This window comes from Condylostylus longicornis, unplaced genomic scaffold (assembly GCF_029603195.1).
Source record: "Condylostylus longicornis isolate FDR11 unplaced genomic scaffold, ASM2960319v2 ptg000028l, whole genome shotgun sequence".
NCBI lineage: Eukaryota > Metazoa > Arthropoda > Insecta > Diptera > Dolichopodidae > Condylostylus > Condylostylus longicornis.
In genome coordinates, this window is record NW_026577997.1 from 1,329,753 (window position 1) to 1,357,431 (window position 27,679).

The window sequence follows — 27,679 nt, forward strand, 5'->3', positions numbered from 1 at the left end:
AAGTTGTTTTTTTTAGGAAAAAAATCGTATGGGGTGAAGGGTGGGATAACATAAATTATCACTTTTCCTGGGACACGCGTGCCATGAAAGTTATGTGTAGCAAAATTGAAGAAGGTCATGGGTGGAAAAAATGGTGGACTTTTTTGAGGTAATTAGCGTTCTTTTGAAAAATTTTTAGTTTTTCAATTGAAAATTTTATATTTGAGCAGCTATTGCATGAAAACGGACGTCTAACACCAATCATCGACATACTGTTGAGAACGTCTATCAATTGATTAAAAAATTTTCGAACACAACTTTGCTCAATCGCTTGAAATTTATATTGGATATTCGTCAGACAGAATTTGTTTACTACTCCCAAGTTATTAAAACTACTTCTAGATGTCCGAGTTCCCCAAACATACGACTTTTTTTTTCCTAAAAAACTCAAGCGAATCACCTCCTGAGAGGCTTGACATTTTCACCAGGTCACTAAGTATATAAATAAAATTTCAAATACGATGCATAGTTGACTTAATATAATTTTTATAATTATTATAGTTGTTAAAGTAAAAAAACCATATGTAAGCAAAGGTACTCTAAAGAATTCCAATGTTTATATACCTTAGAAGTATGTCTCTCTATGTGTATCTATGTAATGTATACGTGCAATACACATTTCAGTAACTCTATATTAATTTTTTAACTACATAAACATATAGATTTATATTTACAAATACCTATAATTCGAAAAGATGAAAAATTTTCGGAATTTAATAAATTTTTGAAACATATTTGATTTAATTTAAAGAAAAAGGAACCTAAATTCAATTTATTTTTGTTTTTCGTAAATATCAAGTTAATTTTTACTTTGATTTAATTTTATGTATGTTTTAAGAACTAGTCATTACATGGTAATCTAATATGTAATGGAAAATTTTATAGAAAATTTTGAAATTATCAAAATAAATGAAATTATCTTGAAAGATTTTTGTAAAGAGGCGTAAATTAATTAGAATTTTTGAATTTCAAGTACAATTTTGTATGAATTTTTCAAACCCGGATATCTCCGAAAATGCGGATTCGAAAATTTTAGAATTGGCTTTTTTTTAATAAACTTTTCAAGTGGGATTAAATATTGGCGATTGACGTTTCTAAAGATGAAGATTACAGAATTTTTCCATTCGAAACTCGATTTCTTGTTAATAGGGTAAATAAATATATAATCAACTTACAAAATATGTTATTAAAAATTTTCTTTCAGTCCTTACAGTTTAAATATTATATTGCAAGCATATAATTTAAGTAATAAATTTAATATCAGATTACAGAACTTTACGACTATCAATATCTTGTGTGTATTGATAATTTTACGAATGAATTACACACCATTAAAATAATTTATTAATGTAATATAATTAATGTACCATGAATTTTGGTTTTTTTTTTTCGTTTTCGCTCCCAAAAATTTTATATTGTGCCCTCAACTGTAGTCGATTGAAATATGCGGTTTGTATCCTTTTTCATATTCTTCCAGATGTTGATAATTTATTGAATTTTTTCTCTTTTTTTATTTGAATAACCGATTTATTGAATAATTATTTTACTTAATTACAGCGTTTATTATAAAATTTTATATTGTTAAATCTATATTTTGTGCTTGATGTTGGATTCAAGAACGTTGTAATTGGATGGATATCGGAATAAATATTGGAAAAAGTTTAAATTCAATAATAATATTAAAATATTTCACCCAAAGCTGAAAAACACATTAATTAACAGAAAATTACTGATTTAAAAAATTATTTATTTATTACACTTACTTATGTTACAATATGTTTGTCTTAGCTTATTTGTACTTTAACCATTGTTTTTTGTTTTGTAAAACTGCGTCAATCCGAAATTCCTGCAATATAAGTATAAGCATGTTGGTTTTTGTATTGAGCCTAGAAATTATATCAAATACAATTGGATGGAATTGCGAATAAGTATGAAGCGCCTTAAAATATGCAAGAGGACGTAATATTATTTTTTACTCACATTGAAATTTAATTTAGTCTTGTCAAACATGTTGGAAAGAAGTATGAAATAAAATTAAAATTTCTTTCTAAACTTAAAAATAATTTATACACGAATAAGTAATTGGAGTAATTTTCATGCAAAGTGTATTTATTGACTAATAAATTCTGGTTTGCTCTATATGTCACCAATTTTATTAGAACTATTTCAATGATATTAGAATATTCAATCTTTCATTTAAATTTAAATTACTTGCTTTGTCGTATAACACAATAAGCAAGATCTAATAAATTCTGGGTATAAAATATGACATGATTTGTTTATTTATTGCACTTTTTTAGAAATTGTTCAACCTAATTTAAAGTAAATTTATTTTAAAATTTTTCAAATTTTCCTTTTATGCGATATCCTTTGTTTACTTTTGTAAATATATGATTTATAAACCAATCAGAATTCTATATACTTAATAAAATATTTTCATCTCCTTTTAAAAATTACTTACATTGTTACATTGTTATACTTGCTTAAAACATTTTAAATTCCCCCATAGGTTCTATAATGTAAAATTTTACTTAGTTAGTGCGGAATTCATTTATGGTTTGGAAAATGGAAAACAAAAGAAAAGGAAATTACAGAGAACAAAGCAAAAAGCATAAAATAAAAATAAAAATTGTTTCAAATACGGTTATAAAAGTTTCAAATGGAAAGATGATGAAGAGAGAAGAACACTTTTTATACTCGTAGTTACATTTTTATCGATTTGAAAATGTCGCGTGCACTAATAAAATTTTATTATATGGTAGAAAGTCGAAACGTTGAATTGATTTGAATCTAAGTAATTGAATGTTAAGTTATAGTGATTGTCAATCTATTTTAACTAAAGTCATATGATGGTAGATTTTAAAGTTGTGTTCCCGGATTGATGAATGTTACTTTTACGCAAAATAAGTTAATAGTATGGTTGTTGATCATATTTGCTTTAGGCTTTCGTGGCAAGTCTTTTGAAAATTGTCCAAAAAAATTAAGGATTTGGTTGTACGTCTAAAAGTTACAAATCACGCTTAGCACACAAAAAATCACTGGAATATCCCAGATTTGTTTGGACTTGTTTGGACTTGTGTATTTTTGTGTGTTGCTTTGGAAAGGCTTTTAATTTTACCATGTGTCTTTCAAACTAAGGAAATCGAGATTAGGGAGGCACAGCGTGGGTTTTGTGATAATGTGATACCTGCGAGCAGTGTTAATATCTTCATATACAGCTATAAGCGTGAATTTTTACTCTATCTCTTAACGAAATGGCTGGTCAGTTCGAGTTTAAATTTGGTTTGAATTCTCGGATATAGTGGAGAACTGGCGAACTATAAGGCGGACGAATTTGCGACACATGGAACTTCTAAAGTTGAGAGCTTGGACGTAAGGTAGCCTCTAAATGAACAAATGCTGCTGCTGCGTAACGCAACTGAACTAACCTCAGATGAGTAAATGGAACAAGATGCAATGCGACAAGGAAGTTGTGGTCAAAGCTAGGCTCGTCGCTTAAGAGACCCGGTATCTTTTACACGAGAGAATATGAGCACTGTCTGATTGGCGAACATGCCAGGAAGATGAGTCGCCCCGCAAACAAATGATCGTATGTCAAAATTAGATTTTACCGCGTATTATTTTTACAACGACGAATCTGTTACTTCACAAATTTGGTCATAGGTATAAGATGACACAATTGTTTGTAATCCTTTGACTTTAATATTGGAAAACACTTGATTTTTCTTACACCAGATACATTTTTCAAAAGGCGTCCATTCGATCGCAATATTGTCGGTTCTCTATATAGATTATTAATAGATGTAGTGATAAGAAAATATGTAGGTATGTTTCTATACTTGTGTGCAATTTATCATGAACATTTTTTTCATTAAAAAATTAGCACTTTCGACTGAGGAGTTCTTTGTTTAATGGTTCAAGATTGAAGGGTGAGGAAAGAATTTTTCTATATTGTTTTATTATTTAAAATGTATTTTAATTTAGTTTTAAGGTTTCTTATATTTTATTTTCTCCGTATTATTCTATTTTTCGGTCCTTCCTCTTCTTTTATTATTGTTAATTAAAATGTTTACAAATTTTATTTAAATTTATTTTATTATTACGCTCTTTTATAGTTTATTATACGTTCCCGGACTTGAATACCACTTCGACAAGGGGTTGCTATTAAACAATTATCGATGTTATTATGTTAGCATTAGTGAAAAATTCAAAGCTCATTTCATAAAGTAATAAAGGTTGTGTTTTCATATTGACCTGTAAGATTCTATATAAAAATTGTTGGTTACATCATTAAGAAAACGGATATGGTGTACTACATTCGTTTGAGAATTTTTTTTTCATCTATATCTGAACAAGAAACTCGATTGTAACTCTATACATTAAATTAACTAATTTAAATAGTTCGAATGTGTTTCACGAAGTTTGGCGAAATTGTTCCTTCCATCTCGCTCTATGAAGTTTTCTCCAGAGATATCAACCTCTTCGAATAAAATTTTCGGAAATAATATTTAATAACTTTTATTTTCAAAGTATTTTCGAAGTTTTTTTTTGAGTATTAATTTTAAAAATTTTATTTTTTCCCGAGAATTTTTCTGTATTAATTTTCGATGAATTCTATTCAATTTTTTCTCATATTTTTTTTAATAAAGTGATTTCGTTTTTGACTTTTAAATGTACCGAAAAAAATTTGATAAAGTTTCATTTATTAAACAGAAAATGAAGAAATCAAAAAGAAAAGTTTCCTTTTTTGACAAGCACCTGTCACCACACTTCCATTTTTCCAAATTATTTTCATAAATTTTTTTTTTTATAATTTTGTTTTTTTAGAAGAAATTCTTATTTTATTGAAAAAAGTTTGAAAGTAAGAGGATACGAAAGATGAACGAAAAATTTGGTTGCCTTTTCGTTTATTGTTTTCGGATTTTATTTTTTAAAAGAGCGTATATATATGGTTTGCTTTTGGAAATTTAGTGTATTTTCTCTTTTAAACTAAAATGCAGAATGTAATTTATTAGCAAATGTTTAAAATTAAATATTAATTGAATTTTATTATAAAAATTCTCGAAATTTACAATTCTAACATTTACAAACGCCTATGTCTATGCAATTATTACCATTTGCCTTGATGTATGCAATTTACAAATTAAAAATTCAAATTCAAACACGACTTGAATTTAACGGAATTGTATTTAATTGTATACCGTCTATATTTAGTTAAAAATAAATTGTATTACGTGCGTGTTACATTTTTAATTGTTAAAAGGCGATTGGATATATTATTAGAGTTTGGTGCAGATTTACTGCTGACGTTTTGTTTCACAAATAAATTTTTTTCTGAAACACTCTAAATTTTTGCCTTATAATATTTTAAAACGTCTTAGAAAAATTATTTATTAAAATTTTCTTGTGCTCCTTTCATTTTGAATTTTTAATATTTTGCGATTTTGTACGTACGTATGTATACCCGCGAACTCGAAAATTTAATAATTTTTTTCTTATTTACGATAAAATTATTATATTATGTATTGGGAAATTTAAATTAGTTTGGTATTTTGAATTTTCATGAAATTATTAAAAATTTGCATACATTTAAGGTGCTAAATAATATTACTCGAAATAATATAATTTTCGTACTTGTAATTCATTTATTTTTGAGATAAAATCAATATTACATAAAACAGAAAATGGAAAGCGGGGAGAATTTTGCTGTGTAGTGTGTAGTATGAATTTAAATATTGAGACTCTCTCATTTGTATTGAAATATTCTTCTTTGTTACAAAAATAAGTGCTTATGTGAAAATTTTTTGAAATATTCTTGTTGCTACTGTCGTGTAGCAATTCTGTTCTGATACTCGTATACATATTTATCAACTATGTATAATGGTTAGATTATAATCACACATATGTATTTACACACACAATGAAATCATTCTAAAATAAATAAATAAATAAATGTATGTTTGAAAGGATATACGAGTATGTGTGAATGTATGAGGAAAATGAAAGGTAAAATTAAAGTTTTTGTTTTGATTTTTTTCTATATAATTTAATAAAAATGTTTTATGTCAATTTTGAATTGCTTAAACATTTGTGTGTTTCGGTATTAAAAGCAATATTTCAACAAGTCAATCATAAAAGGCAAAAAAAAAATTTTTTTTTTGTAATTGCAATCGTGAAACATGGAAACATGGATTGGGAAGGGGGAAGGGGGGAGGGGGGGGGAGGGGGTAAGTAAACATATGTCAGACGTGCTCACTTATACTTTCAAATATCACACGTCTATTGTGTTCTCTTTAAATATTTACTTAAAACACAACAGAAACAAAGGGAAAAATAAAATAAACTGCCGACTTTTATTTATTTGTGGCGAACCTTGTTATTGTTTCGAGTTTAAATTAAGCACTTTTTAAGTTTACAGTTTTTGATGGTAGGGAATTTAAAAATTTAAGAAAATTATTTTCAGGTAAAATGGCCTTTAGTAATCTAATTTGGGAGATTATTATAATGCTGAAGCCCGAATGTGGATAACATTGCAAAACAAATTTTCCAAAACATTGTTACAGTTACTGTAACTTAATAATATCTATATACCAATGAACAATAACACTTGTAGTTGTTTATATTTTTTTCTTATTAATTTTTTATAAACAATGAAACTTCCTTTATACAACTGCAAAACAGATGGGTGACGCTCCAAAACAACGAGTCAAGGCAGAAAATTAAAACAATTTTTTTCCTTAAAGAGTCGAATCAGTATCTTAACTTTTTCTAGGCGGGCGCTCTGACAACTTAGCTACAGAGGTATTAAGAAATTATCTCGAAATTGTTCTCCATATTGCTGATTGTTCTCTATATCAGTGATCTAGTATTTCAAGTAAAATTGTTTCTGATTCAACCTTGAAATATGTTTGAAGTTTTCAAAAGTTTTCTTAACCTCACTACCAAAATATTAGTTCTGAAGCAACTTTTAAACTACATACAGGAACTAGAAGGTTTAAGTCATCCCAGTAATTCGATTTCTTATTCGAATAAAATTAAATTTTTGATATCATTTTAATTTAGTTTATAGTTTTGCATTGATCTTAAATTAGAAATGTTTTTCTCTCTACCATAGAATTTGCATGTGGTCAATATTAAAATTATACATGTAATTTTTTCTTTGGTACTATTCAGAAATATTGAATTTATGTTTTAAATTATTTAAGGTATTCAATATTGACTTAGAAAATAATTGAATTTGTCAAATTATTCACAGTTATAGAGTTTTTTTAATAACTTTTTTTTTTTTAAGTTTTTGTTCATTTTGTTTATATAAATACTTTATTTTGATTGTGATGAAGAAATTTAAATTAGATTTTTTTTTATTGGTACATTTACAATTTGAATAGAGTAGAAAATATTAGGTTAAATGAAATTTGAATAGTTTTAAATTAAAACAGAAAAATTAACCCTAATCCGTCGTTCGGGTGAAACTTATTACACTCAATACATGGTAATTTTACGTACAACTTACAAATGTCATGCATTGCAATACCTTTTGTCGCTAGCGTTATGGATTCCAGTTTTTATTGCTAACGCAAGGGGTTGCCATTTTTTGGTTTTTTAATAAAAATGATTGACGTGAGATTGCACTTAAATGAAAATGGTTGACACGATAATCAGATTGATGATGTGCTGGCAAAGTATTTTTATGTTATTTATAAGTAAAAAGTTAGTGGATAATTTTTCACCCATTAAGGTATTATGTGTGATTATTTTCGAACGGCGTATTAGGGCTTATTTTTTACTTAAACCAGTGTATGCTTATATTTTTTGGTATAAACACTTTGGAAATCGAATTAAAAAAAAAAATTAAAAAATTTTTAAAAATTAAATAAAAAATAATTTTTCAAATTTTTTTCTACTCTTTTTTTACCGTTTTTTTTTTTAAATTATGCTCAAAATTATAAAAATATCTAGGTTTTATTCTCATCAACTTAACCATATAATACCAAGGTATTGAAAATTATTGTTTTAAAAATAAATTTTTATCCCCACCCCTTGTTTACGTTTTGTAATACAAATTGTAAAAAAAAATTATTTTTGATATTGAATGATAATTTCTTTTTTTTTTTAAGTTGAAACACAGTGATGTGCAAAAAAATTTTTAAAAATTCGAAATTAGTTTTTTTCTTTGTTTGGGCGAAATAATGATATTTACATAAATGTATCTTTTATTTTAATATTGTCCTGATATTGAAAAGAACCCTTTTTTTTAAATCAAAAACAAGAATGTTCAATTAACTTTAACACTGCACACTTTACTCTAACTTTTAAAATATTTCTGTATACGTGCATTTTTATATAAACGTTTTGTTGATTTAACCCTTTGCGCATTAATGTAGATCCGAATAGGTTTCTTCGAACAATAAATACATAAGTAGTTGGAGTATCAAATGAGAAAATATTAAATAATTCATTTGTTTCAAGTACAAAAGCGAACAAAGTGAAAGTTAGAGAAAAAAATATATTCTCTCTGAAGGGAGAAGTAGAAGAGAGACTATTTTATTGAAAATATATAGTCTAAATATATGACTTCCGAATATATGAGTTAACGTAATATATAAGAGTCATATTCTCAAGTGGCAATTTAATATCTCGAAAATTGTGTGACCCACACGATGTCATCCGATTTTTTGATTAAAAATTTATCGGATTATGAATTTAACTCACTACACATTCTATAGCGTGGAATTTTTGAGATGCAGAAGAAGCGCAAGGGGTTACATATAAAATGCAATTGTATTATACTACTTTTATATTTCAGAAACCTGTACTACATATATATATGTATATATATATATAGTCCCATTATAATATTACATTTAAGTTTTGTGTTTAAAATCCATTTTGAACATAAACATTTTGTGTTTGTTTTTCCTACATTACTGTTCAAACAATTAATTTGATTTTTTTTTCATTCCAATACATACGTACTAACAAATAACTTAATCCACATTTAATTTTCTTATTAATACTTTTTTTTTGTTTTTTTATAAATACTTATTCCTTGTGTATTTTTCTAACATGATAATAAAATAGAAATGGTAGTTATAAAATATTGCACAGCACTGTAACTAATTTACATTGAAATGTTTTGCTTGAAAAAAAAAATGCAATAAAAATTAAATTTTTATTAACCCTTTGCCATTTTTATAATTCTTTTTTATTTTTTATTTTTGAAAATATTTAATGTTTATTATTGTTTTTATACTCTTGTCCTTTAATTAATAAAATTCCTTAATAATATTTTCATATTTATATGTATTTTAATATTTAAAACTTTTTCTACAAATTTCGAAATAAATAAATGAAATTTGATTGTAAAATTTTAAATTTTATTATTTATTGAATAAGTTATTAAATATAAAGCCTAGTTTACACCAGTTTTAAAAATTTGTTCAAGCAAATTAAATATTGAAAATTGTGAAACTTTCCAACTTTTCTGAGCAAAAGGTATTATAAAACTGATGGATTTATCCCTATAAGCTTGTGTTATCTTCTAAAATATCGTCAAAAATACAAATTTTAAACATCATGCGTCTGCTCGTACATTAACCCGTCGATCGCGTCCATCCGTTCGTCCGTTAATTCCCAGTGCATTCGTTCATTCGTCGGTCCGACCGCCCATCTTTTCGCCCGTGTGTTGTTAAAGCGGTAATTTGAAGACGCAAATTTTGCAGAGATACATATGTTTTTACCGCACGCTAATTAATATTTAAATTGAACAAGATTGGCTTTCTAGAGCTTTTTAGAGAACAAAAATGGTTTTAACTTGCAAACTTCTCTAAACAGACCGACAATATGTATATACTAGGCTTTATGTTTTTAAGCTTGCACTATTATATAAGTTTTTTTTATATAGTTATAAATAAGTACGTATGCCTATACAATTATATTCTATTGTATAAATTAAATATGAATATACATATACTATATTTATAATCGAAATTCTAGAATTTTATATAATTTGAATTTTTGATTAAAATTAAGGCAAAACAACTACATAATACAATATAGTAAGGGTATGAGATTCTTTTCCATATTTATAATAAAAATAAAATTCAAAAGAAATTTGTGCTAAAACTTATTGAATATTTTCCGGTTTTAATAATTTAAAATTTAATTCAAATTAAATTTTAAGACTTCATTCTACTAGAATGAAGTCTTTAAAGACTGTATGTTTGAAGTAATTTCCAATAAAAGGAAATAAAACAATATTATAGAGTCTTTCCGTAGTTGATTGTAGGATTTTGTTTTTAATGTTTCTTTGATTTGAAATTATTTTCTTTTGATTGAAAATTAACAATTATTTGACTTGAAAGGTTTTTCTGTTATGTTTTATAATTTATAATTAGTTCACAAAGTTAAAATTTTTTTAAAAGAAGAGAGCATCATACTCTTCTAATTAACAGATTGGTATAGAATAGCACAAGTGTTACATAGCTCGACTATGAGTTTATGTCAGTAAATTCAGAAGAATTCTTTTTTTATGATTATAAACAAAATACTAGAGTATGAATTCGTTAAATTCTCTGCAGTTTTGGCAATAGAGATAGGGGCTTAAGTATGAAGTCGAATAAGTTCTCCAATTAGGTCACATTCGGGGAAACTTGAGAAGGCGTATAGTGTGCTTTTTGATTTTTTGATATTATCATAACTTCTTTAAAAACAAAAAATAGCCCACATCTTTTGACACTACTTAATTCATTTTAAAAATATTTGAATCTCTTTAATAATTTTCTTTTTTATTTTAATTTTTTTTTAATTTAAATTTCGTGCAAGCTTTTTTTTTTTAGTTTGTTTTAATTTTTTATTTTAATTTATTAATAATACTGAATTATTTAAGCAGACTAATCATATTATTATGAAAAAATATGGAAATCACACATTCTAGTTTTTCGAAAATTTTCGAAATTTTTCGAAATTATTTTCGCCGATAATCATTTTTCTTTCGTTTAGTATTTAGATACTTTTAAGTATGGAATAAGATTTGGTCAGTTATTGAAAAAAATTTTACGTCAATCGAAAATCTACTTTGAAATCCGAATGTGTGACGTCTATATTATATTTCTCTTATTAACCACTAGATGGTAGTTAATTTTGTTTAATTTTTATTTTGGGATTTTCCCTATTTGACCATAGTAGAAATTTTAACTATAATTTCCAACATTTTTGATCAAATTTAATTAATATTTATTTATATTTTTTTTTTTGCGTTGAAAACTAAAAAATAATATTTCAAACAATATTAGAAATCAAGCAGAAATGTCACATACTTGCCGTGGAACGATATCATTACATGGTGCTCTAATACACACAGTTGATTCATGCACATTTGTTATATCAAATGGCGGTACACAAACATTTCATATAAAAGCGGCAAATGAAAGAGAACGCCAATCATGGGTAACTGCACTGGAATTAGCAAAAGCAAAAGCAATGTAAGTATGTATTTTTCATATTTCGGAAAACAAAACGTGTCAGTATAGGTCTATATGATGACCAAAACAATAGGTAATATTGTCATGTTGTGGACAATAGCTTCGGCTACAAACTTCATGGCAAGGAAGCGATGTTCGTAACGATCAACTATATGAGTTGAACTCAATTCTATTGACGGGTTTGTGTAAAATGGTCCAAGTGAAAAACAGGGATATAAAAGATCGTGACCGTTTTTGCAAATTGAAAAGTCGGTCGAGTATAAGTAGCAATCACTCGTGTAAACCGCCCAATCTATCAATAGACTTAAAATATTATTATTAGTAATGAATCGATCTCCTCAGACAATACAATTGGTTACGTCTCCTTATAAACGTGAATCTCGATATTATTCTACAGTCTAATTATGAATTTACTTACAATTTATTATAAACTTTTTATTTCTTTTTGGTTTTTTTTATTTAAATTCAGCCGTCTCATGGAAAGTGAAGAAGAAGAAGAGGAAACAACAGCGGCAGCAGTTCCTAGTGAAGAATTAAATGCTGTTATTAGGGAATTAACTGGAAGGTAAAATATTTTATTTGCTTATTAGTACGTATGTATATGTTGTGTTATAAAAAATATTATATATTTATTTAAATTAATACAATTTCATGCATTAAAATAAACAAACAAATGCCATGTGTAAACATAAAAGGAATTATTGTGATGTCCTTGAAAAACGGGGGAAAAACAGTAAAAAGAAAAAAACATGAAAAATATGTTTACATGGTGACATGCTATTGTTTTTTTTTTCTCATTTTTTATTTTTACAAATATAATATGTTTGTTTATGTATGTAATCATTATTATAACATCAAATACAAATCAAATATATAAATGTAGATTTAATGGATATATACAGTAGAATTTCGAAAAAAAAAACTTTGCAGAACTTTAAAAACTTGGCAATGCTCCAAATGATGAAAACACACCGTGGATTTTAGTATTGCTTGCGCGTTAATTTTAAATAATTAGAAAATTGAACGGCGAACTTGAAGTATGACCACCATATTAGAAACAATACTAATAGAAATTCCTTTAATCAGTTTATGACAACAGATCTTGTTGTAATAAAAATTCAATAGTTTTCAATTAATTTTCATTATAGAACTAAAAATTGGCCAAAAACGGGGTAATCGAATTTGGCGACATACTTAATATTATCGGTATTGTGCTGTAAACTATGTACACGTGTATTTTTGTTACTTTCTTATGTTCTTATATCATATTTTTTTATGGATTATCATACATAGAGTTCAGTTACCAGGATTTTATATTTTCCATAATTTTTATTTAAATTTTTTATTCATGATTATCATAGAATATACGTTATTCAATATTTCCTTTTTTATTCTTTTTAATAATAAATTGAAATGTTGATGATGATCACATTAAATAAAATATTTCTGAGAAAGAAAAATACGCAGCCATTTTGAAAGAAAACTTGCTAAGTGGCAACTAATAAAAAAAAAAAACAAACTTAAATTTATGATTGTCTAGAGAAATCCTTATTAAATCTTTTTTATTACCTCTTAATGAAAGGCGAGGTCACTTTCAGGTTCTGTCGGAAAATAGAGGAAATTTCAACGCATCTTTGCAGCAAGAGAACTGCGGAAAATCGATCTGCGCATGATACTCGAATTTGTATCCCAATGGGGTGTGCTGACTGCTGGGTGTGATAAGTGGAGCTACTCTCTATGCTCACTACTCTTATTATGCTCACACATGCTCAGTAGTATAATATATACCCATATGTAATCTCTGGTGTGATTAATTATCCCAATTTAATACGAGTATTGTACACTTTAAGGTGTGTTAAAATCCATTATAATTGGATCCCGCATACCGACGTTAGATATAAGAATTGGATGAAGTACCATGTCAATTAATTTTTTCACTCCCTATTCCTCGTACGAGACCGTGTCCCTCAGGCCCTTTTCACATCAATCCATAAGATCTTTTGTGATTCCCATTAGCAATACATCTAGACCCCTCAATTGCAAAAGCCGAGAGCCTTCTATCGGGGTCACAAATTTCTTCTGAAACATCCCAGTCGTAGGTGAGCTACCACCTCGGAATCACCACAATAAGTTTTCTACCGTTTCGCTGATTAACTTCATACTATTGTGTTCACAAGTATTGAGAAATTTAGAGAAATTCCAAAATATTATAATGCCATTGTCATCTTGTCACATATTAGCTTTATTAACTCTGGATTTTAGATTTTTATAGCATTTTAAATCATTGAATACATTTTGTATTAAAAATTATGGAATTCAGAACCATTTTAATGTAGATTCTAAGGGAACCGAGTGGGACAGGAGTAACCCCCCAAGCCACCGCAGCTATTTTTGACTTATTGTAGCCCCCCCACTCTCCAGTCTATAATATCCCCGTCCCAATTACAAAGCCGGAGATATCCCTAAGGGAGTTGGAAAACAGTTCCGGAACACTTAGGGACCCACGTCCAAGACAATTGCGGCGCCGAACAGCCAGTGCCGGACAGTCGCAGAGAATGTGCACGGCGGTCTCATCGCCATCCCCACAAAATCTGCACAGGGGGAGCCCGACTTCCCCAGCCTATGCATGTGGTACTTCACTGAGCAGTGCCCCGTGAAGAAATTCGCAATAGTGCGAACCCGGTTCCTGCTCATCCCCAGCAACTCTGCGGTGAATCCGCTGGAGCACGCCGAAACACTTTCGCATGACGGCACCCTTTCGTGTCCCGCCAGTGACGTCCGCATTCCGCCGCGAGCAGGCAGGCAAGCCTGACCCCCACGACGGAAGAAGGCAGACCGCAGAAAGGCAGCGGCTGCACAAAGTCAGCCCCAGATCCCCTCCGCGCCAGCTAATCGACAACTTCGTTGTCCGCATGGCCACTATGGCCTGGCACCCAAATGAGCGTCACTCTGTTCTCCGATACCAATTCCAGTAAGTGCAGTAAGGCAGCTCCAGACCATCTTGGATGTAACCTGAGCTGAACGAAGCGCCAGCAGTGCACCCCTGCTGTCTGAGAACACATAGATGGTGCGGTTTCTATACCCCCTTTCCAAATTGATTCTCAGACAGATCTCTATTGCATGTATTTTGGCCTGGAACACTGTGCAATACGGGTCAAGGGTTGCATATACACACGTATCCGGGCGGACACCGTATACGCCCGAACCCACACCCGACTCCGTTTTGGACCCGTCCGCATACCACACGCTCGAACCCGACCTAAGTACCGGACCACCCCGATCCCACGTCCATCGATCGGGAAACAGAACCCTGTACCTGTGGTCGAAGTTGTACCGCGGTAGACAGGTATCCGACATGGTTATTCTTAGAATCGGATCGCTCTCAATGAAATCTCTGTGAGTTCTGTGGGCCAACTTTAGCCTTGCCCCGTCCTTGCCTGAGAGAAGTCGGTAAGTCACTAGCCAAGCTTCCTTCAATATATGGAGGTGCAGTGGCGGCAATCCGATCATCACCTCCAATGCATTGCCCCGGTCACTCCCAGGCAGGCCAGCCTCTGTAGCCTTTCAACCTGCCTGCTGAGCCTTGCGGCACCATACAATCGACGCATAGGTGACGATGGGCCTAGCAAGGGCCGTATATAGCCACAGTGCTATTCTGGGACTAATTCCCCAGGTCCCCCGATGAAGCTCCTACACGTCCACAAGGCCGCCGTAGCTCTCTCGATAACTCTATCTATATGGGTATTTCAAGAGAGACGATCATCGAGGGTTACCCTCAGACACTTCACCTCCCTCGAGTAACTAATACGTTCACCAATCAGAATTGGGCTTGTTAATCTGTCCCTGCTTCTGCGTCTGGTGAAGGCGACTAAAGTGCTGTTGCTTGGATTTATATTTAACTCAACGCCTTTGCACCACCTTTCCACAACACGTAAATTTTGCTGTAGAAGATCAGAAATAGTGCTCTCAAATTTTCCCCGCACGACGAAGGCCACATCGTCGGCGTATCCCAAGACACGCGCCCCGGAGCCCCTGAGAGCAGCGATTAGATCATCCACTACAATGGACCACAGGAGGGGCGAAAGAACCCCGCCCTGCGGACATCCTTTTACAGCGGAGATGAAGAGTATATCGTCAGCTATGGTGGACTTAATAATCCTATCCTGTAGCATCCGATTAACCCATCTGCTAGTCGTCGCATCAATCCCTCGTTTGTGCAACGACTCACAGATGACATCCACAGATCACCTCCCGCACCTCGTGACTTTTCGAGGACCCCGACCAGACTCTGCAGAGCGAGTACAGTAGACCTTCCCGACTGATAGGCGTACTGAGATTCATGCAAGGGATTGCTTCCCAGTGCATCGTCCCATATAAATCTATCAATCACTTTTTCCATTGCTTTCAATAGAAAAGAAGTAAGGCTGATTGGACGGAAAGACCTTGGGTAGTTGCTTGCTCGCTTACCCACCTTCGGAATATACGTCACTTTAGCCACCCTCCATGCCTGAGGGATGTAACTCCACGCATAGCTGGCACGAAAAATTTCCAACATTGCTCTGGCGATATGTTGGAAACCCCTCTGCAAAAATGCAGGATATATCCCGTCATCACCTGGAGATTTGAAGGGCCTGAAAGAGAAAACAGCCCATCTAATCCTGCCCATCGTGAAGACTAGACGGGATCGTTGCCAGTCATCCCTCCTGGGCCAGGATGCCCTCGGTTCAATGACCGCATTTGAGTGATTCCGAAGAATCTCCGAGTCAGGAAAGTGCGTTGACGCCATAAGCTCCAACGTCTGCTTTCCGTTCTGTCATGGAGCCATCAGGACGTTCCATTAGGCCCAACCCGCTAGCGTACTTTTTGGAAAGCAAGCTGTGAAGACGCGCACTGCTGGAGAGGTCATCAATGCCCTTGCAGCACGTCCTCCACGAGATTCTCTTCGCTTTCCTAATTTCTTTATTGTATTTTGTGAGGGAGCCTTTATACTCTTCCCACGAACCCGACGCCTTGGCTTTATTGAATAGCTTTCTGGTCTTTAGTCTAAGCCTCGAAAGCTCTTCATTCCACCACGGGCACTTCCTATTGCTCCGCCTCGGCTTAGCGCGGCCGCTCCCGTGGTAGGCATTAGTAATAGCCGCCGTCAGGGCCTCGCTGGCCAGTTCGATATCCATCACCGTTCTGACAGAAGCAGGAACGGATCCAATCCCATCCATGAGGAGCGTTTCAAATTGACTCCAATCTGTGGATTGGGGTACCCGATATATTTCTTCTGCAAGGCCCCCAGAGACCATGATATCAAACCTAATCTGCCTATGATCGGACATGGATGTCTCATTTGAGACATGCCATCCACCAACCCTACTGCCGACAAATTCAGTGCAAAGGGTGATGTCAAGGACCTCTTCCCTAATTGCATTTATCAATGTCGGTCTATTGCCCTCATTCATAACCATTGATTTATTGCTATATATAAATTGAAGTAAGCACTCACCTCTTTTGTTTACATTGCTGCTTCCCCAGACGGTGTGGTGGGCATTGGCATCACTTCCTATTATAAGTTGGAAGTTCCTTCTTCCACAAAAGTCCACTAGATCCTTTAGTTGCTCGTCCGGGTGGGCACAGTCCCCCGGGAGGTAGGATGAGCACAGAATGAACTCTGTCCAGCCCCCGAGGGACTTCACCTTCACCAACGCAGTTACTTGATCCTTAGAACAGTAATCTGGAATGGGAAAATACGTTAGCCTTTTACTAAACAAAATCCCCAATTGTATTATCATACAATAGCTTACCTGTTAGGTCCTTAACCTGATCCTTCACTATGTAAGGCTCTTGGATAAGGGCAATATCGAGGTGATCCTTCATAAATCTATGAGCTAGAACATCAGTAGATGCCCTAGCATGCTGTAGATTCATTTGGATGCACCTCACAGCCATATCATTTCCTCCAGCTCTTGTCTATGGGCTTTGGCCCTTTAGACAAAGGCTTTACATGAGCCTTACCTTCCATTGCCGCCTTTTTACACATTTTGGTGGGCGCCTGCACTGCCACAGCCTCTTTTGCCGTCCAAGTTGCCACGCTAGCCCCTCCAACAGCAAATACCGAAGCAGTTCCGGGATTCCCAATGGGCTTGAGCCCTTTTGATTCACCCGGGACGCTTGTATTTGGCGTGCTGGTCGATGGTTCTTCCGTTTCCCTTAACGCCATTTTCGGAGCGACTTCAGACTTTCCAATGAGTTTTGGCTCTTTTGGTTGGCCTGAAGTGCTCGTCGTTGCCGAGGTAGGCATTGGTTTTTAATTTGTCCTGCCCTGCCGCCAGCACCTTGAGAGGATTTTCTTCGTTTAACCCGAACGGTAACACGGAAGAAATTCAGGAAAAGTCAGAACTTCGCTTTCCGTAGATCTTCCAATCCGGAATCCGAAAGAGGTGATGGAGCAGCCCCCGTCCTTTTCCTTATCCATCCTCAGCACCCTCCAGGAACTTATCTTGAGGCCGGGATTTTGCTTCCCTATCCTACTTAGAAATTTGTCCCTGGAGAGACTGACGGTTGTCTCGTCCTTTGGTACGTAGGTGACGCAGACATGCTGTTTGGGCATGTCGTCGCCATCCAGTACCACGACGTCGCAACCGTCCCAAGGCTTTATCTTCCTGTAGACACTGGTTATCCACTCCCTGGTGTTTTGGTTGTTGCATGTTACGGATATTCATCCGTTCCTTTGCAACGCTGCAGTGAATTGTGGATGAGAGTCCACAACTTTATCCATTTCATCCATGATGGCTACTTTGATTTTCCCCATCTGAACTGAGGATAGCCTTTCCTCTGGATGCATCCCGATACATCCCTACTGCATCCCGATAAGAAGTCATTTTCGGGTTTTGTTGAGGAATGTTCCCAGAGACCTTTTCCTCAACATTGCCCTTCATCGACCTCTTTTTTGAGGGCCCTGCATCAGGGGTGTTGCTTTCCGACCTTTCTATCTTCTGGGGATGGTCGACCACAACACCCTTCAGCTTTTCCAGCCTTTCCTTCTCATATCTGCGAGCTTCCTCTGGGGACATGCCATCCCTGATATAAGCCGCGATACGCCGCTTAATTGCACCAAAGAAATATTGTTTTTTTCCCCTGATGTCCAACCTTTGCAGGGCCTCCTCAGTTTGTTGGATAATAGGTCCAAGAGGATCCTGATTATCCGTCTCCATCGGAGGCGCTGCCTTTGTCACTGTTGTTATTGTTTTTGTTGTTGTTGATGTTGTTCTTTTTGCAGTTGTTGTGTTTGCCACAGTTGTTGTTCTTGTTGTTGCTGTTTTTGCTGTTATTGTTTATGTTTTCCATTTCTGGTCCCACGAATAGCGCGGGAAAGTAAAGTCACCCATGGCAGAGCCCGGCATAACATGGGAAGACTCGTTTAAACTGGAAGGTGCCTGGTATCCAGAGTCCGCATACTCACGACTAAGCTCCCCCTTAGCCACGCAGTCATCGGCATATGTCGTTTCACCTTGACTTGGGACGCCTGTCGTCAGCTGACGTATAGATATAGGGCTGAAACTTACAAAGTAAGAGGCTCGCCGCGAGACATGACCACGACACGAACGTAACTTTGATCGTTTCAATCACCCCTTTATCCTCCGCCATTACCGGGGCCCACCACTAGGAGGTGACAGTGCGGTTTTGGGCCCCCCATTTTAATGTAATTTTAATGGTTATGTGGTGGAAATATTCACAAAAATTACGTCGGTATTTTTTTTTAATTCATATACCATCAAGTTCATAAAATAATTTCATTAACACTTTGACTGCAAATTAGCTTAAAATAATTTCAAATATGATATATATATATACCAACTAAATCATAAATTAAATTTTAATTATTTATAATTGTATTGTCAATATTATAACATATAATGTTTTTGTTGAATTTTAAAATATTGATGTTTTATAGCAAATTTACCATATTCGGTAAATTAAATCAAGTGTTGGTGAAAATACACAAAACAGCTGATTTCATGGTGAATTATACATGGCAAATCATTAGTGTTAATAAATTAGTTTTGTATTATTTATGAAGCTCTAAAGAAGGCTTTGATTTTAATAACCAACCATATAATTTTTAAATTTTAACACTGTTAGTAATTGTGCTATAAAACTACCATTGTGTTGCAATATTTACAATAATAAAATTTCGTAATTAGTATTTAATTAAAAAAAATCATTAAATTTTTCAGATATCATTTTTGTTTTAACTGTAAATGTTTAAAATATTCTTACATCACATCATGTTCATTGGGTTTAATTGTTAGTTTAATTGATTTTATTTCTTTTTTTTTGTTTTTATTTTCTTTTCGTCCTTTTTTTTTCTCATTTCATATTGAACTCTTCGAATTGGATTAAAAAAATTAAAAACAAAATTAAAAAAAAATATGAAATTTTTTTTTAAACAATTTTTTCTACATTGTAAAACATTTTTAATTTTGCTAACAAAATGGGCGGATTTAGATTGGAAAACCTCAAAACCTGTTATGATTTAATATCAAAACATGGAAAAGCACTTCAAATAGCCTTAACAGATTTAGAATCTGGAGATGATTTCGCCAATAGAAGTAAAATTGTTAATGAACGTGCAACATTATTTAGGATAACCTCAAATGCTATGATAAATGTAATTATAAAATTTGAATAAATTTTATTATAATAGTGAAAATATACTCACTTTGTGCAGTTTATTGTGCCTCGCACTATCAATAAAATCAATAGACGGCAAAGTGTTAAAATTTTCAATTAAATTTTTTTTTCTTCTAATATTAAAATTACGCTTGTTTTTGTAGGCATGCAATGATTATTTACAAACAGCACAAAGTCAAGGTTCAAAATGGTCTAAAATGTTACAACACGAGCGTGAACAAAGACAACGATTAGAAGAAATGGTCGAACAATTAGCCAGACAACATACCCAATTAGAACAAGCCGCACATCGTATTATACCAAGTAAGTGGAAAAAAAAAATTAAAATTTCTCGAATTTCTTTAAATTTTATCAAATTTCTAATTAAAATATTTTAAAAAAGTTGAGAATATTAAAACTTGTTCACAAAAAATATAATTTTAAAAATTTTAATATTCAAAATTATTTACGTGTTTAAGTATAATTTAAAGATAATTGCATATAGTGAGGCGCTACATTAGTCATCTAATGGTCATGAAGATTTTTAATATTTTTATATGAAAATAAAAAAAATTTCATATAATTACATAATTATTTGAAATAAAGAAATGGTGTGGTTTGATTGACATGCAAAAAAATAATAACACGTAAAATAAAAAATTAATTATAACAATAAAATTATTCATCCTAAACTAAAAATAATAAAGTCAAAAAAAAAAAAAAAACACAAAGATACTAATTTAATTTCTAAAAATTTTCAAGAACTTTTATTTAAAATTCGAATGTACAGCTTTAATTATCAACTGTTTGATTAAAAATTTCGATGCGATTAAAGAAAAAATTAAATCAGGGACCTTACTATGTAATTCGATTTTCGCGAAACTATTTTCGTAATTGCAGAAATGGAATGTAGTACCATACAAATTGATTTGTACTACCTTACAGTTTTTTGGAATTATTACATAGTTAGGTCCCAAGAAAATTAGTTAATAGGAATGTATAATTACGGGGATTTGTAGGGGGTTTTTTTCGGGCGGTTTTTAATATTCGCAAAACAGGTTGATTGGTTCAAGTAGGTGGTTTTCAGGTAAATTGGTTGAGGTAGTGGTTCAGGAATTTGTTTTATGTGGGACCTTCTTGTTGGCCTAGTGCATGGGTTATCGGGCAGGGTTTTTTTTCTCTTGCTACTCCTACAACCTCTACTAATTGGAATGCGAAAATATAACAAATTGTAGAAAGTTTCTGCATTTATTTTGGCACGAACTAAACGGATATTCCAAGGCTGTCTGTGATTTACAGTTTAGTTAGAAAAATTTTTTAAATTTCTTGTACAGCGTCTTTTATACTTTTTTAAACGAAAAAAACGCAATTATTTTAATATAATTTTCAAAAATTCATTTATGAATTTATCTTTCTTTTCTTTTTGTATATTCTTATTATGAGTGGCTAATTTTTCTTTATTTTCTTAATTTCGATTAACTTGGAACTTAATCAATAAATTTTTTTGATTTGTGTATTTTTTTTAAATGTATAAGCTTTTTTTTTTTTTCTCCGGGGACAGAGGCTCTTAAGTCCTTCTTACGTCGATCCAAAGGATCTTTTGTGATTTCCATTCCCACCTATATTAGCCCTACACTTAGGCCCCTGACAAACCGCAGTATGGGCAGCCACATCAAGCTGCGAGATCCTGCCTGAGGTCACAAAGTCCCTCGAAGCATCTCAGTCGCAGACGAGTAACCGCCTCGCACTCACACAATAAGTGCTCCATGGTTTTGTCCTCCTACAGGCACAAGCGCTGCCTTCCCCACCCTTTCATCCTTTTCAGATGGACCCCCGAGAGGCAGTGCCCAGTGAGAACTCCCAACAAAAGCCTCAAATCGGGACGACTGACCATGGCCAGACCCCGTCCCCCCAGTCCCAGGGGAGGCACAAATTGCAAATTATTTTTAGAAAAGCATAAGCTTAGGCTACAATGTATTAAATTAAATTTTATTTGGGTTTTTATTAAAAAAAATTTTTTTTTTTATAGTGAAAATTTATGTGACAATTCATTAAAATTTTTATTTTTATTTTTTTTGTGTTTGTGACCACTTTCTGTCCGGCTGATTTTCGGAATTTCTAAAAATAGTTTACAATTTTTCGTTGGTATTGTTTGTTTAATAAATATTTGGCTGTAGCAAAATGGTATTGTACAGATAGTTTTAACCATAAAAAAAATAAATTTGTTTGTACGAAATTTGAAAGCCAATTCAAAAAATATTGTAATATAGTTTCCCAGATCTAACAAGCTCCACAGTTTTTTAAATTACTATTTATTGTAGTCATTAACCCTATTAATATTTTTAAAGTAGTAAGCAATTCCTTTTGTTTCTGTCACAAACATGACATTTTTCTGTTATACATTTGTACCACATATTGAAATCTAATCTCTATATTAAATATGTCTTATGTGAAATCTAACATAACCTAACTTTTATTTATTTATATGTTGTATCTTTTCATACATTTATGCTTTGTTTTTTATATATACTGCAACAATTAGACTTGTGTCATTCATTTTAGCCCTGCTGGTACTAGAATGAAGTTAAGATGTGTTAGAAACAGTGTTGCCATGAGTAGTGTGAGTGTGATACATCCGTTGTTTTGGTCTGATATTCGTATAAAATGTTCTCCTAACCGAAGTATTAAGCTATATTCGTATTTCTTGTGCTCGTATTTGTGATGTGATGATTTGAGTGGAGGAGTTTACTATCAGATATGAAAGTAAATACCACAGAGTTCCGAATTTTCTTTTTCAACTGTTTGTTTTTATACTTAATACTTTTGAAAATTTTTGGAAAATAACTTCGTCTTAAATCGCATGAAAATAAATTCTTTGTTAAAAAACATGATGGCAACTTCCGAACACAAGCAGTAAAAATTCATTTTGTTTTTGGTAATTTTCTTAAAAAAAGCACTAAATCATTCACACCTACTTGAGGAATTCTATGACTTTCTCACATTCGGTACAGAAGCAGTAAAATTTTTCATGCGATGCGTGATCTTATACATATATTATTTTTAGTCTGTTTAACTTTTCTCTTAACTTTAAATAATAATTTTTCTGCTTGCTTTCATTAAATTTTTTCCAAAAATTATGAAATAAATTTGAGTGACAATTTTGTGAAATAAATGATTTATTTTAATAAATTCCAATAAATTAGAATTTTTTGCAGCAGACTCGCTATTAATACTGTTAAAGAAATAAATTTTTAAAGGGCAATAGACTTATTTGCTTATTTGATTCAATAAGATTAAATTTCTAGTAATTTTTTAATAATAATGAGATATTAAAATTTTTCTACATTTTTATTTTTTTCTAAAAATTTTCCATTTATATTCAAAAATATTTCTATTAAGAGAGCACAATTTATTGTTTTTATAATTCCAATAATAATTTTCGATAGTGTGGCAAGAATACCGGCAGCATACCAAAAATAAAAATAAATTTATTTTCTACAACAATGTTTATTCTTTAAAATTCCTTAAGTTTAGTCCAACGATAATCAAAAGAGGATATAAATAGGAGCAAAAATAAAACAGAAAACCAAAAGCAATTTCTTCTTCACTTTGAAATCTTAAAAAAATTTTCATCATAAATTTTTGTTTTTAATAAAATATAATTAAATTTATAATTTTGACAATGAAATTTATAAGAATGATGACTTGTTTTGAAAAACTGAAAAATATTTTCAGTTCCTCAAATCTTTAACGTATACATGAGCAGAGGAGAAATTCAAAAAACCAAAAATATAAATAATAAAAAGAATACAAAAAAACAGCTATATTTTCTCAATTTCCATCAAAATTGAAATCTATATCTAATTTTGAAAGAATTTGCACCTGTTTTCCTTCATTTCAATAATTTAGATATTTTGCTAACAAAAACAAAAATTAACAGAAACAAAGGCACAGACAGGCATTCCACAAAGTCATTCAAAATTTTTTTTTTGATTTTCATAAATAATTTACGTTTAAATTATCTATCCATTAGTATAGAAATAAAGTAATAATATAGTTACATATGGCAACTCCACGGCGGCAATTTTGCTAAATAAAAATAAAACAAAAAAAAAGCAAACCAACGTGTGGGTGAAATTTTGCTATCAATAATATAATTTTGATTTTACATGACACATGACCTTCATGCTTTTAAACTTCATATTATTATACTGTGAACAATGGCGCCGTCAACGGAAAGATATAAAAGTTATTAACCTCTACCCTCATGTTTATAAGGAATTAATGCTACGTACGTAATGTATTCTAATATTTCATATAAGTATATTTAAGATGTTGTCAAGTAAAAAGTGTAACATTTGTGTTAAATTATAAAACTTAGTTTGAAATTGTGAAAATTTTGAAAGTTATGACTTTTAATTGCAATTTTATTAAGAAATTAAAATTATAAACACATTTATTTCAAATTCACAATAAATCTAAAAGTAATATGGGAAATTAATTTTTAAATTTAATTTATATATGAAGATAATAACAACTCCAATAAGTGCTCTATGCTTGACAGTTATTGACAGTGAGGAAAAAAAAGAGAGCAATATAGAGAGTTGATTTAACATGATTCATAAAAAAATACCTGAAATATATCCCAATAATTTCCATTTTATTAATTAAATTATGTTTCTCAATTATGTTTCTCTCCGTTTTAGTCACGAGGTATCAGGTGAAAGAAAAATGAGAGAATGATATGTATTTATGTCGTATAACTGAGAAATTGTAAAACCGAGTGAAAATATATGTTCATATGTATATACATTTAAAACTAGCCGCCCTATAGTAAAAAGGCGGCACATTTAGAAAAAACTTTAAGAAACTTAATTGAGAGAGAAAAATATTAGATATTTTCCGTTTCTCTTCATTTCATTTTTTTTAAATTGCTTCCTTCACATTTGAGGATAAATTTTGCAATGGATTAAGAATTAAATCAATCCTTCGATGTAGTAGCAATCTCATGAGCGAAATATCAATTTTGTAACGCCATCAAGTAGAAATTAAACAAATTTTAATATGGCTAATAAAAATTAGAATAAAGATAGAATTTTTTTTTCTGTAGCAGAAGCCAAAATATTTTTTTTAATAATAAAAAAAAGAAAAAAAAATCACATTAAATTTTTATTATACTTTTTCCGAGTATATCATTATGCTGAAAAACACATATTACATACCTACAATACATGTGAGCATGTATTTAATTTTATAAAAAGATCTCCGTATTACATGGGAAATACACACGAGCTATACATAGATCAAAAATAAAAATATGAAAACAAATAAACGAAATCATATTGTGAATTAGATTTAGAAATTATTTTCCACTCGGCCAAATTTCGACCTTGACATTCATTAAAATTTAGGGCCAATTTCATTTTTGTTTTCTTAATTTCGCTTTTTTTATATTCTTCTTAAGAAAATATTTTTGGTGGCTGGCATATACCAACTTATTACATTTTATAATAATCAAAAATAAAAGCAAAAATATGATTTTGACAATGAAAAAGCAAAAAAAAAAAATTTTGAAGTGGAAAATGTTGAATATTTATTTTTGTTTTGAGTTCTCATTAAATATTAAACACAAAAACTTTCATTTAGTCGATTTTACAAACAATTTTCTATATACAGTAAATCTTGTCAGAGATGAACACTGGGACAGAAAAATTGCAATTCTGCTGTACCTAAAAATGATTTGATATTAAAAAACGAAAAAAAAAACTTGTAAAACGCGACACCTGAAGGAAATATCTGTAAATTTTGGAAATTTTCATGAATTAGCCGGAAATTGTGAAATTGCTGTCATAAATGTCGTTATTGATTGTTTTATTATAATATTTTGGTGGCTATTACACATTTTTTATTAATCAAATTAAGGGGGGCATATGAATAAATCATAATTCAATTGGTTTTGTACGACAAAATTCTTAATCTTAATTCTATTTTAGATACAACAATAAAAATAATTAGAAGCTTAACCATTAAACAAAAATATATAATTATTTTTCAACTTGAATATCCCGGAGAAACTATCTGAGCCGAAAACAAATTTTGATTCCTTGCATTTCTAGATTAGTCAAAATTTCGGTTTTGCATGACCAGATTTTACTATAAATAAAATGTAAAATTTCATATAAGTATTTATAAACATTTCCACATTTACCTTTTTAACTGTTTACATTGCAATTGAAGATGAAAGACAGAAGAAATATGAAATTTGCAAAGAAAAACGAAAATTTACTTAAATAGAAAATTTCCAAGAATAAATATGAAAAAATATTTTAGTATTCAATTTTTTTTTTGTCTGTTTTTATTCATTCAATAATAATTAAAAAAGAATATATGGAATATTAAAAATACACAAAAATGAAATTTATAATTAAGCATAACCCAACAACATTAACGATATTTTTAATAGCTTGACTAAAACTTGAAGAATATTTAGAACGGAAATTCAATATATAGGTACTTATAATTGAAGAAAAAGCGAAAAATGGGTGAAATTCATTCGATATTTAAGATATTTCTCAAAAATAAATAGGCCGGCATAATTTTTGTGGCAAGAATGTTGGAAAAATTAATTTTGTTTACGGTAAATTGAGTTTGGGTGAAAAAAATCCTCTAGAGATGTCAAATCTCGTGAATCTGTGTGCCAGCGGTCATTTGACGTTGTGTTTTGGACGTTCATCTGTCATAGTGAAATGGTAAACAAAACTGATCAACTAAATCAATTTAAAATTGGCTTTTGTTTTTGTTTCAAATTTTTGTTGCCAGTTTGAAAATTACAAGTCAAAAGTTGGACGTAAAGGTAATTGGCATCTCATGTCCGAATTCACAACAAATCATGATAGAATTGTAAAAAATAAAAATACAAAAAACAAGTTAACCCAAAAAAAGGTTTCCGAATCAGTGGTGTTATACTATGGCAAGCACAGTTCCCTCATCAAGACAACAGTAGGAGTCAGACAAGGACGTCCTCTGTCTCCGTTGCTTTTCATCACAGTGCTGGACAAATGTATGAGGGAGACAGCATCAATTTGCAAGGGAATAAGCTGGAAGCTCGTATATAAATAACAAAGCTTGCACGCACATAAATACAAAACCGAAGACATACAGGTCATGATAAATAACTTGGCTGAAAAAGCAGAGAAAATCGGTCTCAAAATAAACACAACAAAGACCAATCTGATGAGAATTAATAATTGCTTTACGGAAGACAATAACCATGTCTAAATCTAATATGCAGAAGTTACAGGTCTTCGTAAACAAATGCCTCAAAATAATATGTGGAATATTCTGGTCAAGAAGAATCATGAACCGAAACCTGTAGTTGATGACGAAACAATAGATACTCAAATAAGAAGAAGAGAATGGAAATGAATTGGCCGCATTCTAAGGTGCCATCTTAAGTGTGGTCCCCAAGGAAAAAATGTGTTGGGGCCGAGAGATTG

General features: G+C 31.4%; 1 protein-coding gene across 5 annotated transcripts in view; it reads left to right on the top strand.

Annotated features, from left to right (window-relative positions):
• LOC129607728 (oxysterol-binding protein 1) overlaps nucleotides 1-27,679 on the top strand; it is a 92,956-nt gene that overhangs the window by 19,385 nt on the left and 45,892 nt on the right. For 3 of the 5 annotated variants that reach the window (XM_055518891.1, XM_055518892.1, XM_055518893.1), the window contains 5 exons: nucleotides 7,999-8,034; nucleotides 11,334-11,522; nucleotides 11,992-12,087; nucleotides 20,019-20,181; nucleotides 20,348-20,507. In XM_055518891.1, the coding sequence (XP_055374866.1) occupies nucleotides 7,999-8,034; nucleotides 11,334-11,522; nucleotides 11,992-12,087; nucleotides 20,019-20,181; nucleotides 20,348-20,507 (644 nt within the window). The remainder of the gene's footprint in view (nucleotides 1-7,998; nucleotides 8,035-11,333; nucleotides 11,523-11,991; nucleotides 12,088-20,018; nucleotides 20,182-20,347; nucleotides 20,508-27,679) is intronic. The other 2 variants (XM_055518894.1, XM_055518895.1) reach the window with 1 other exon arrangement.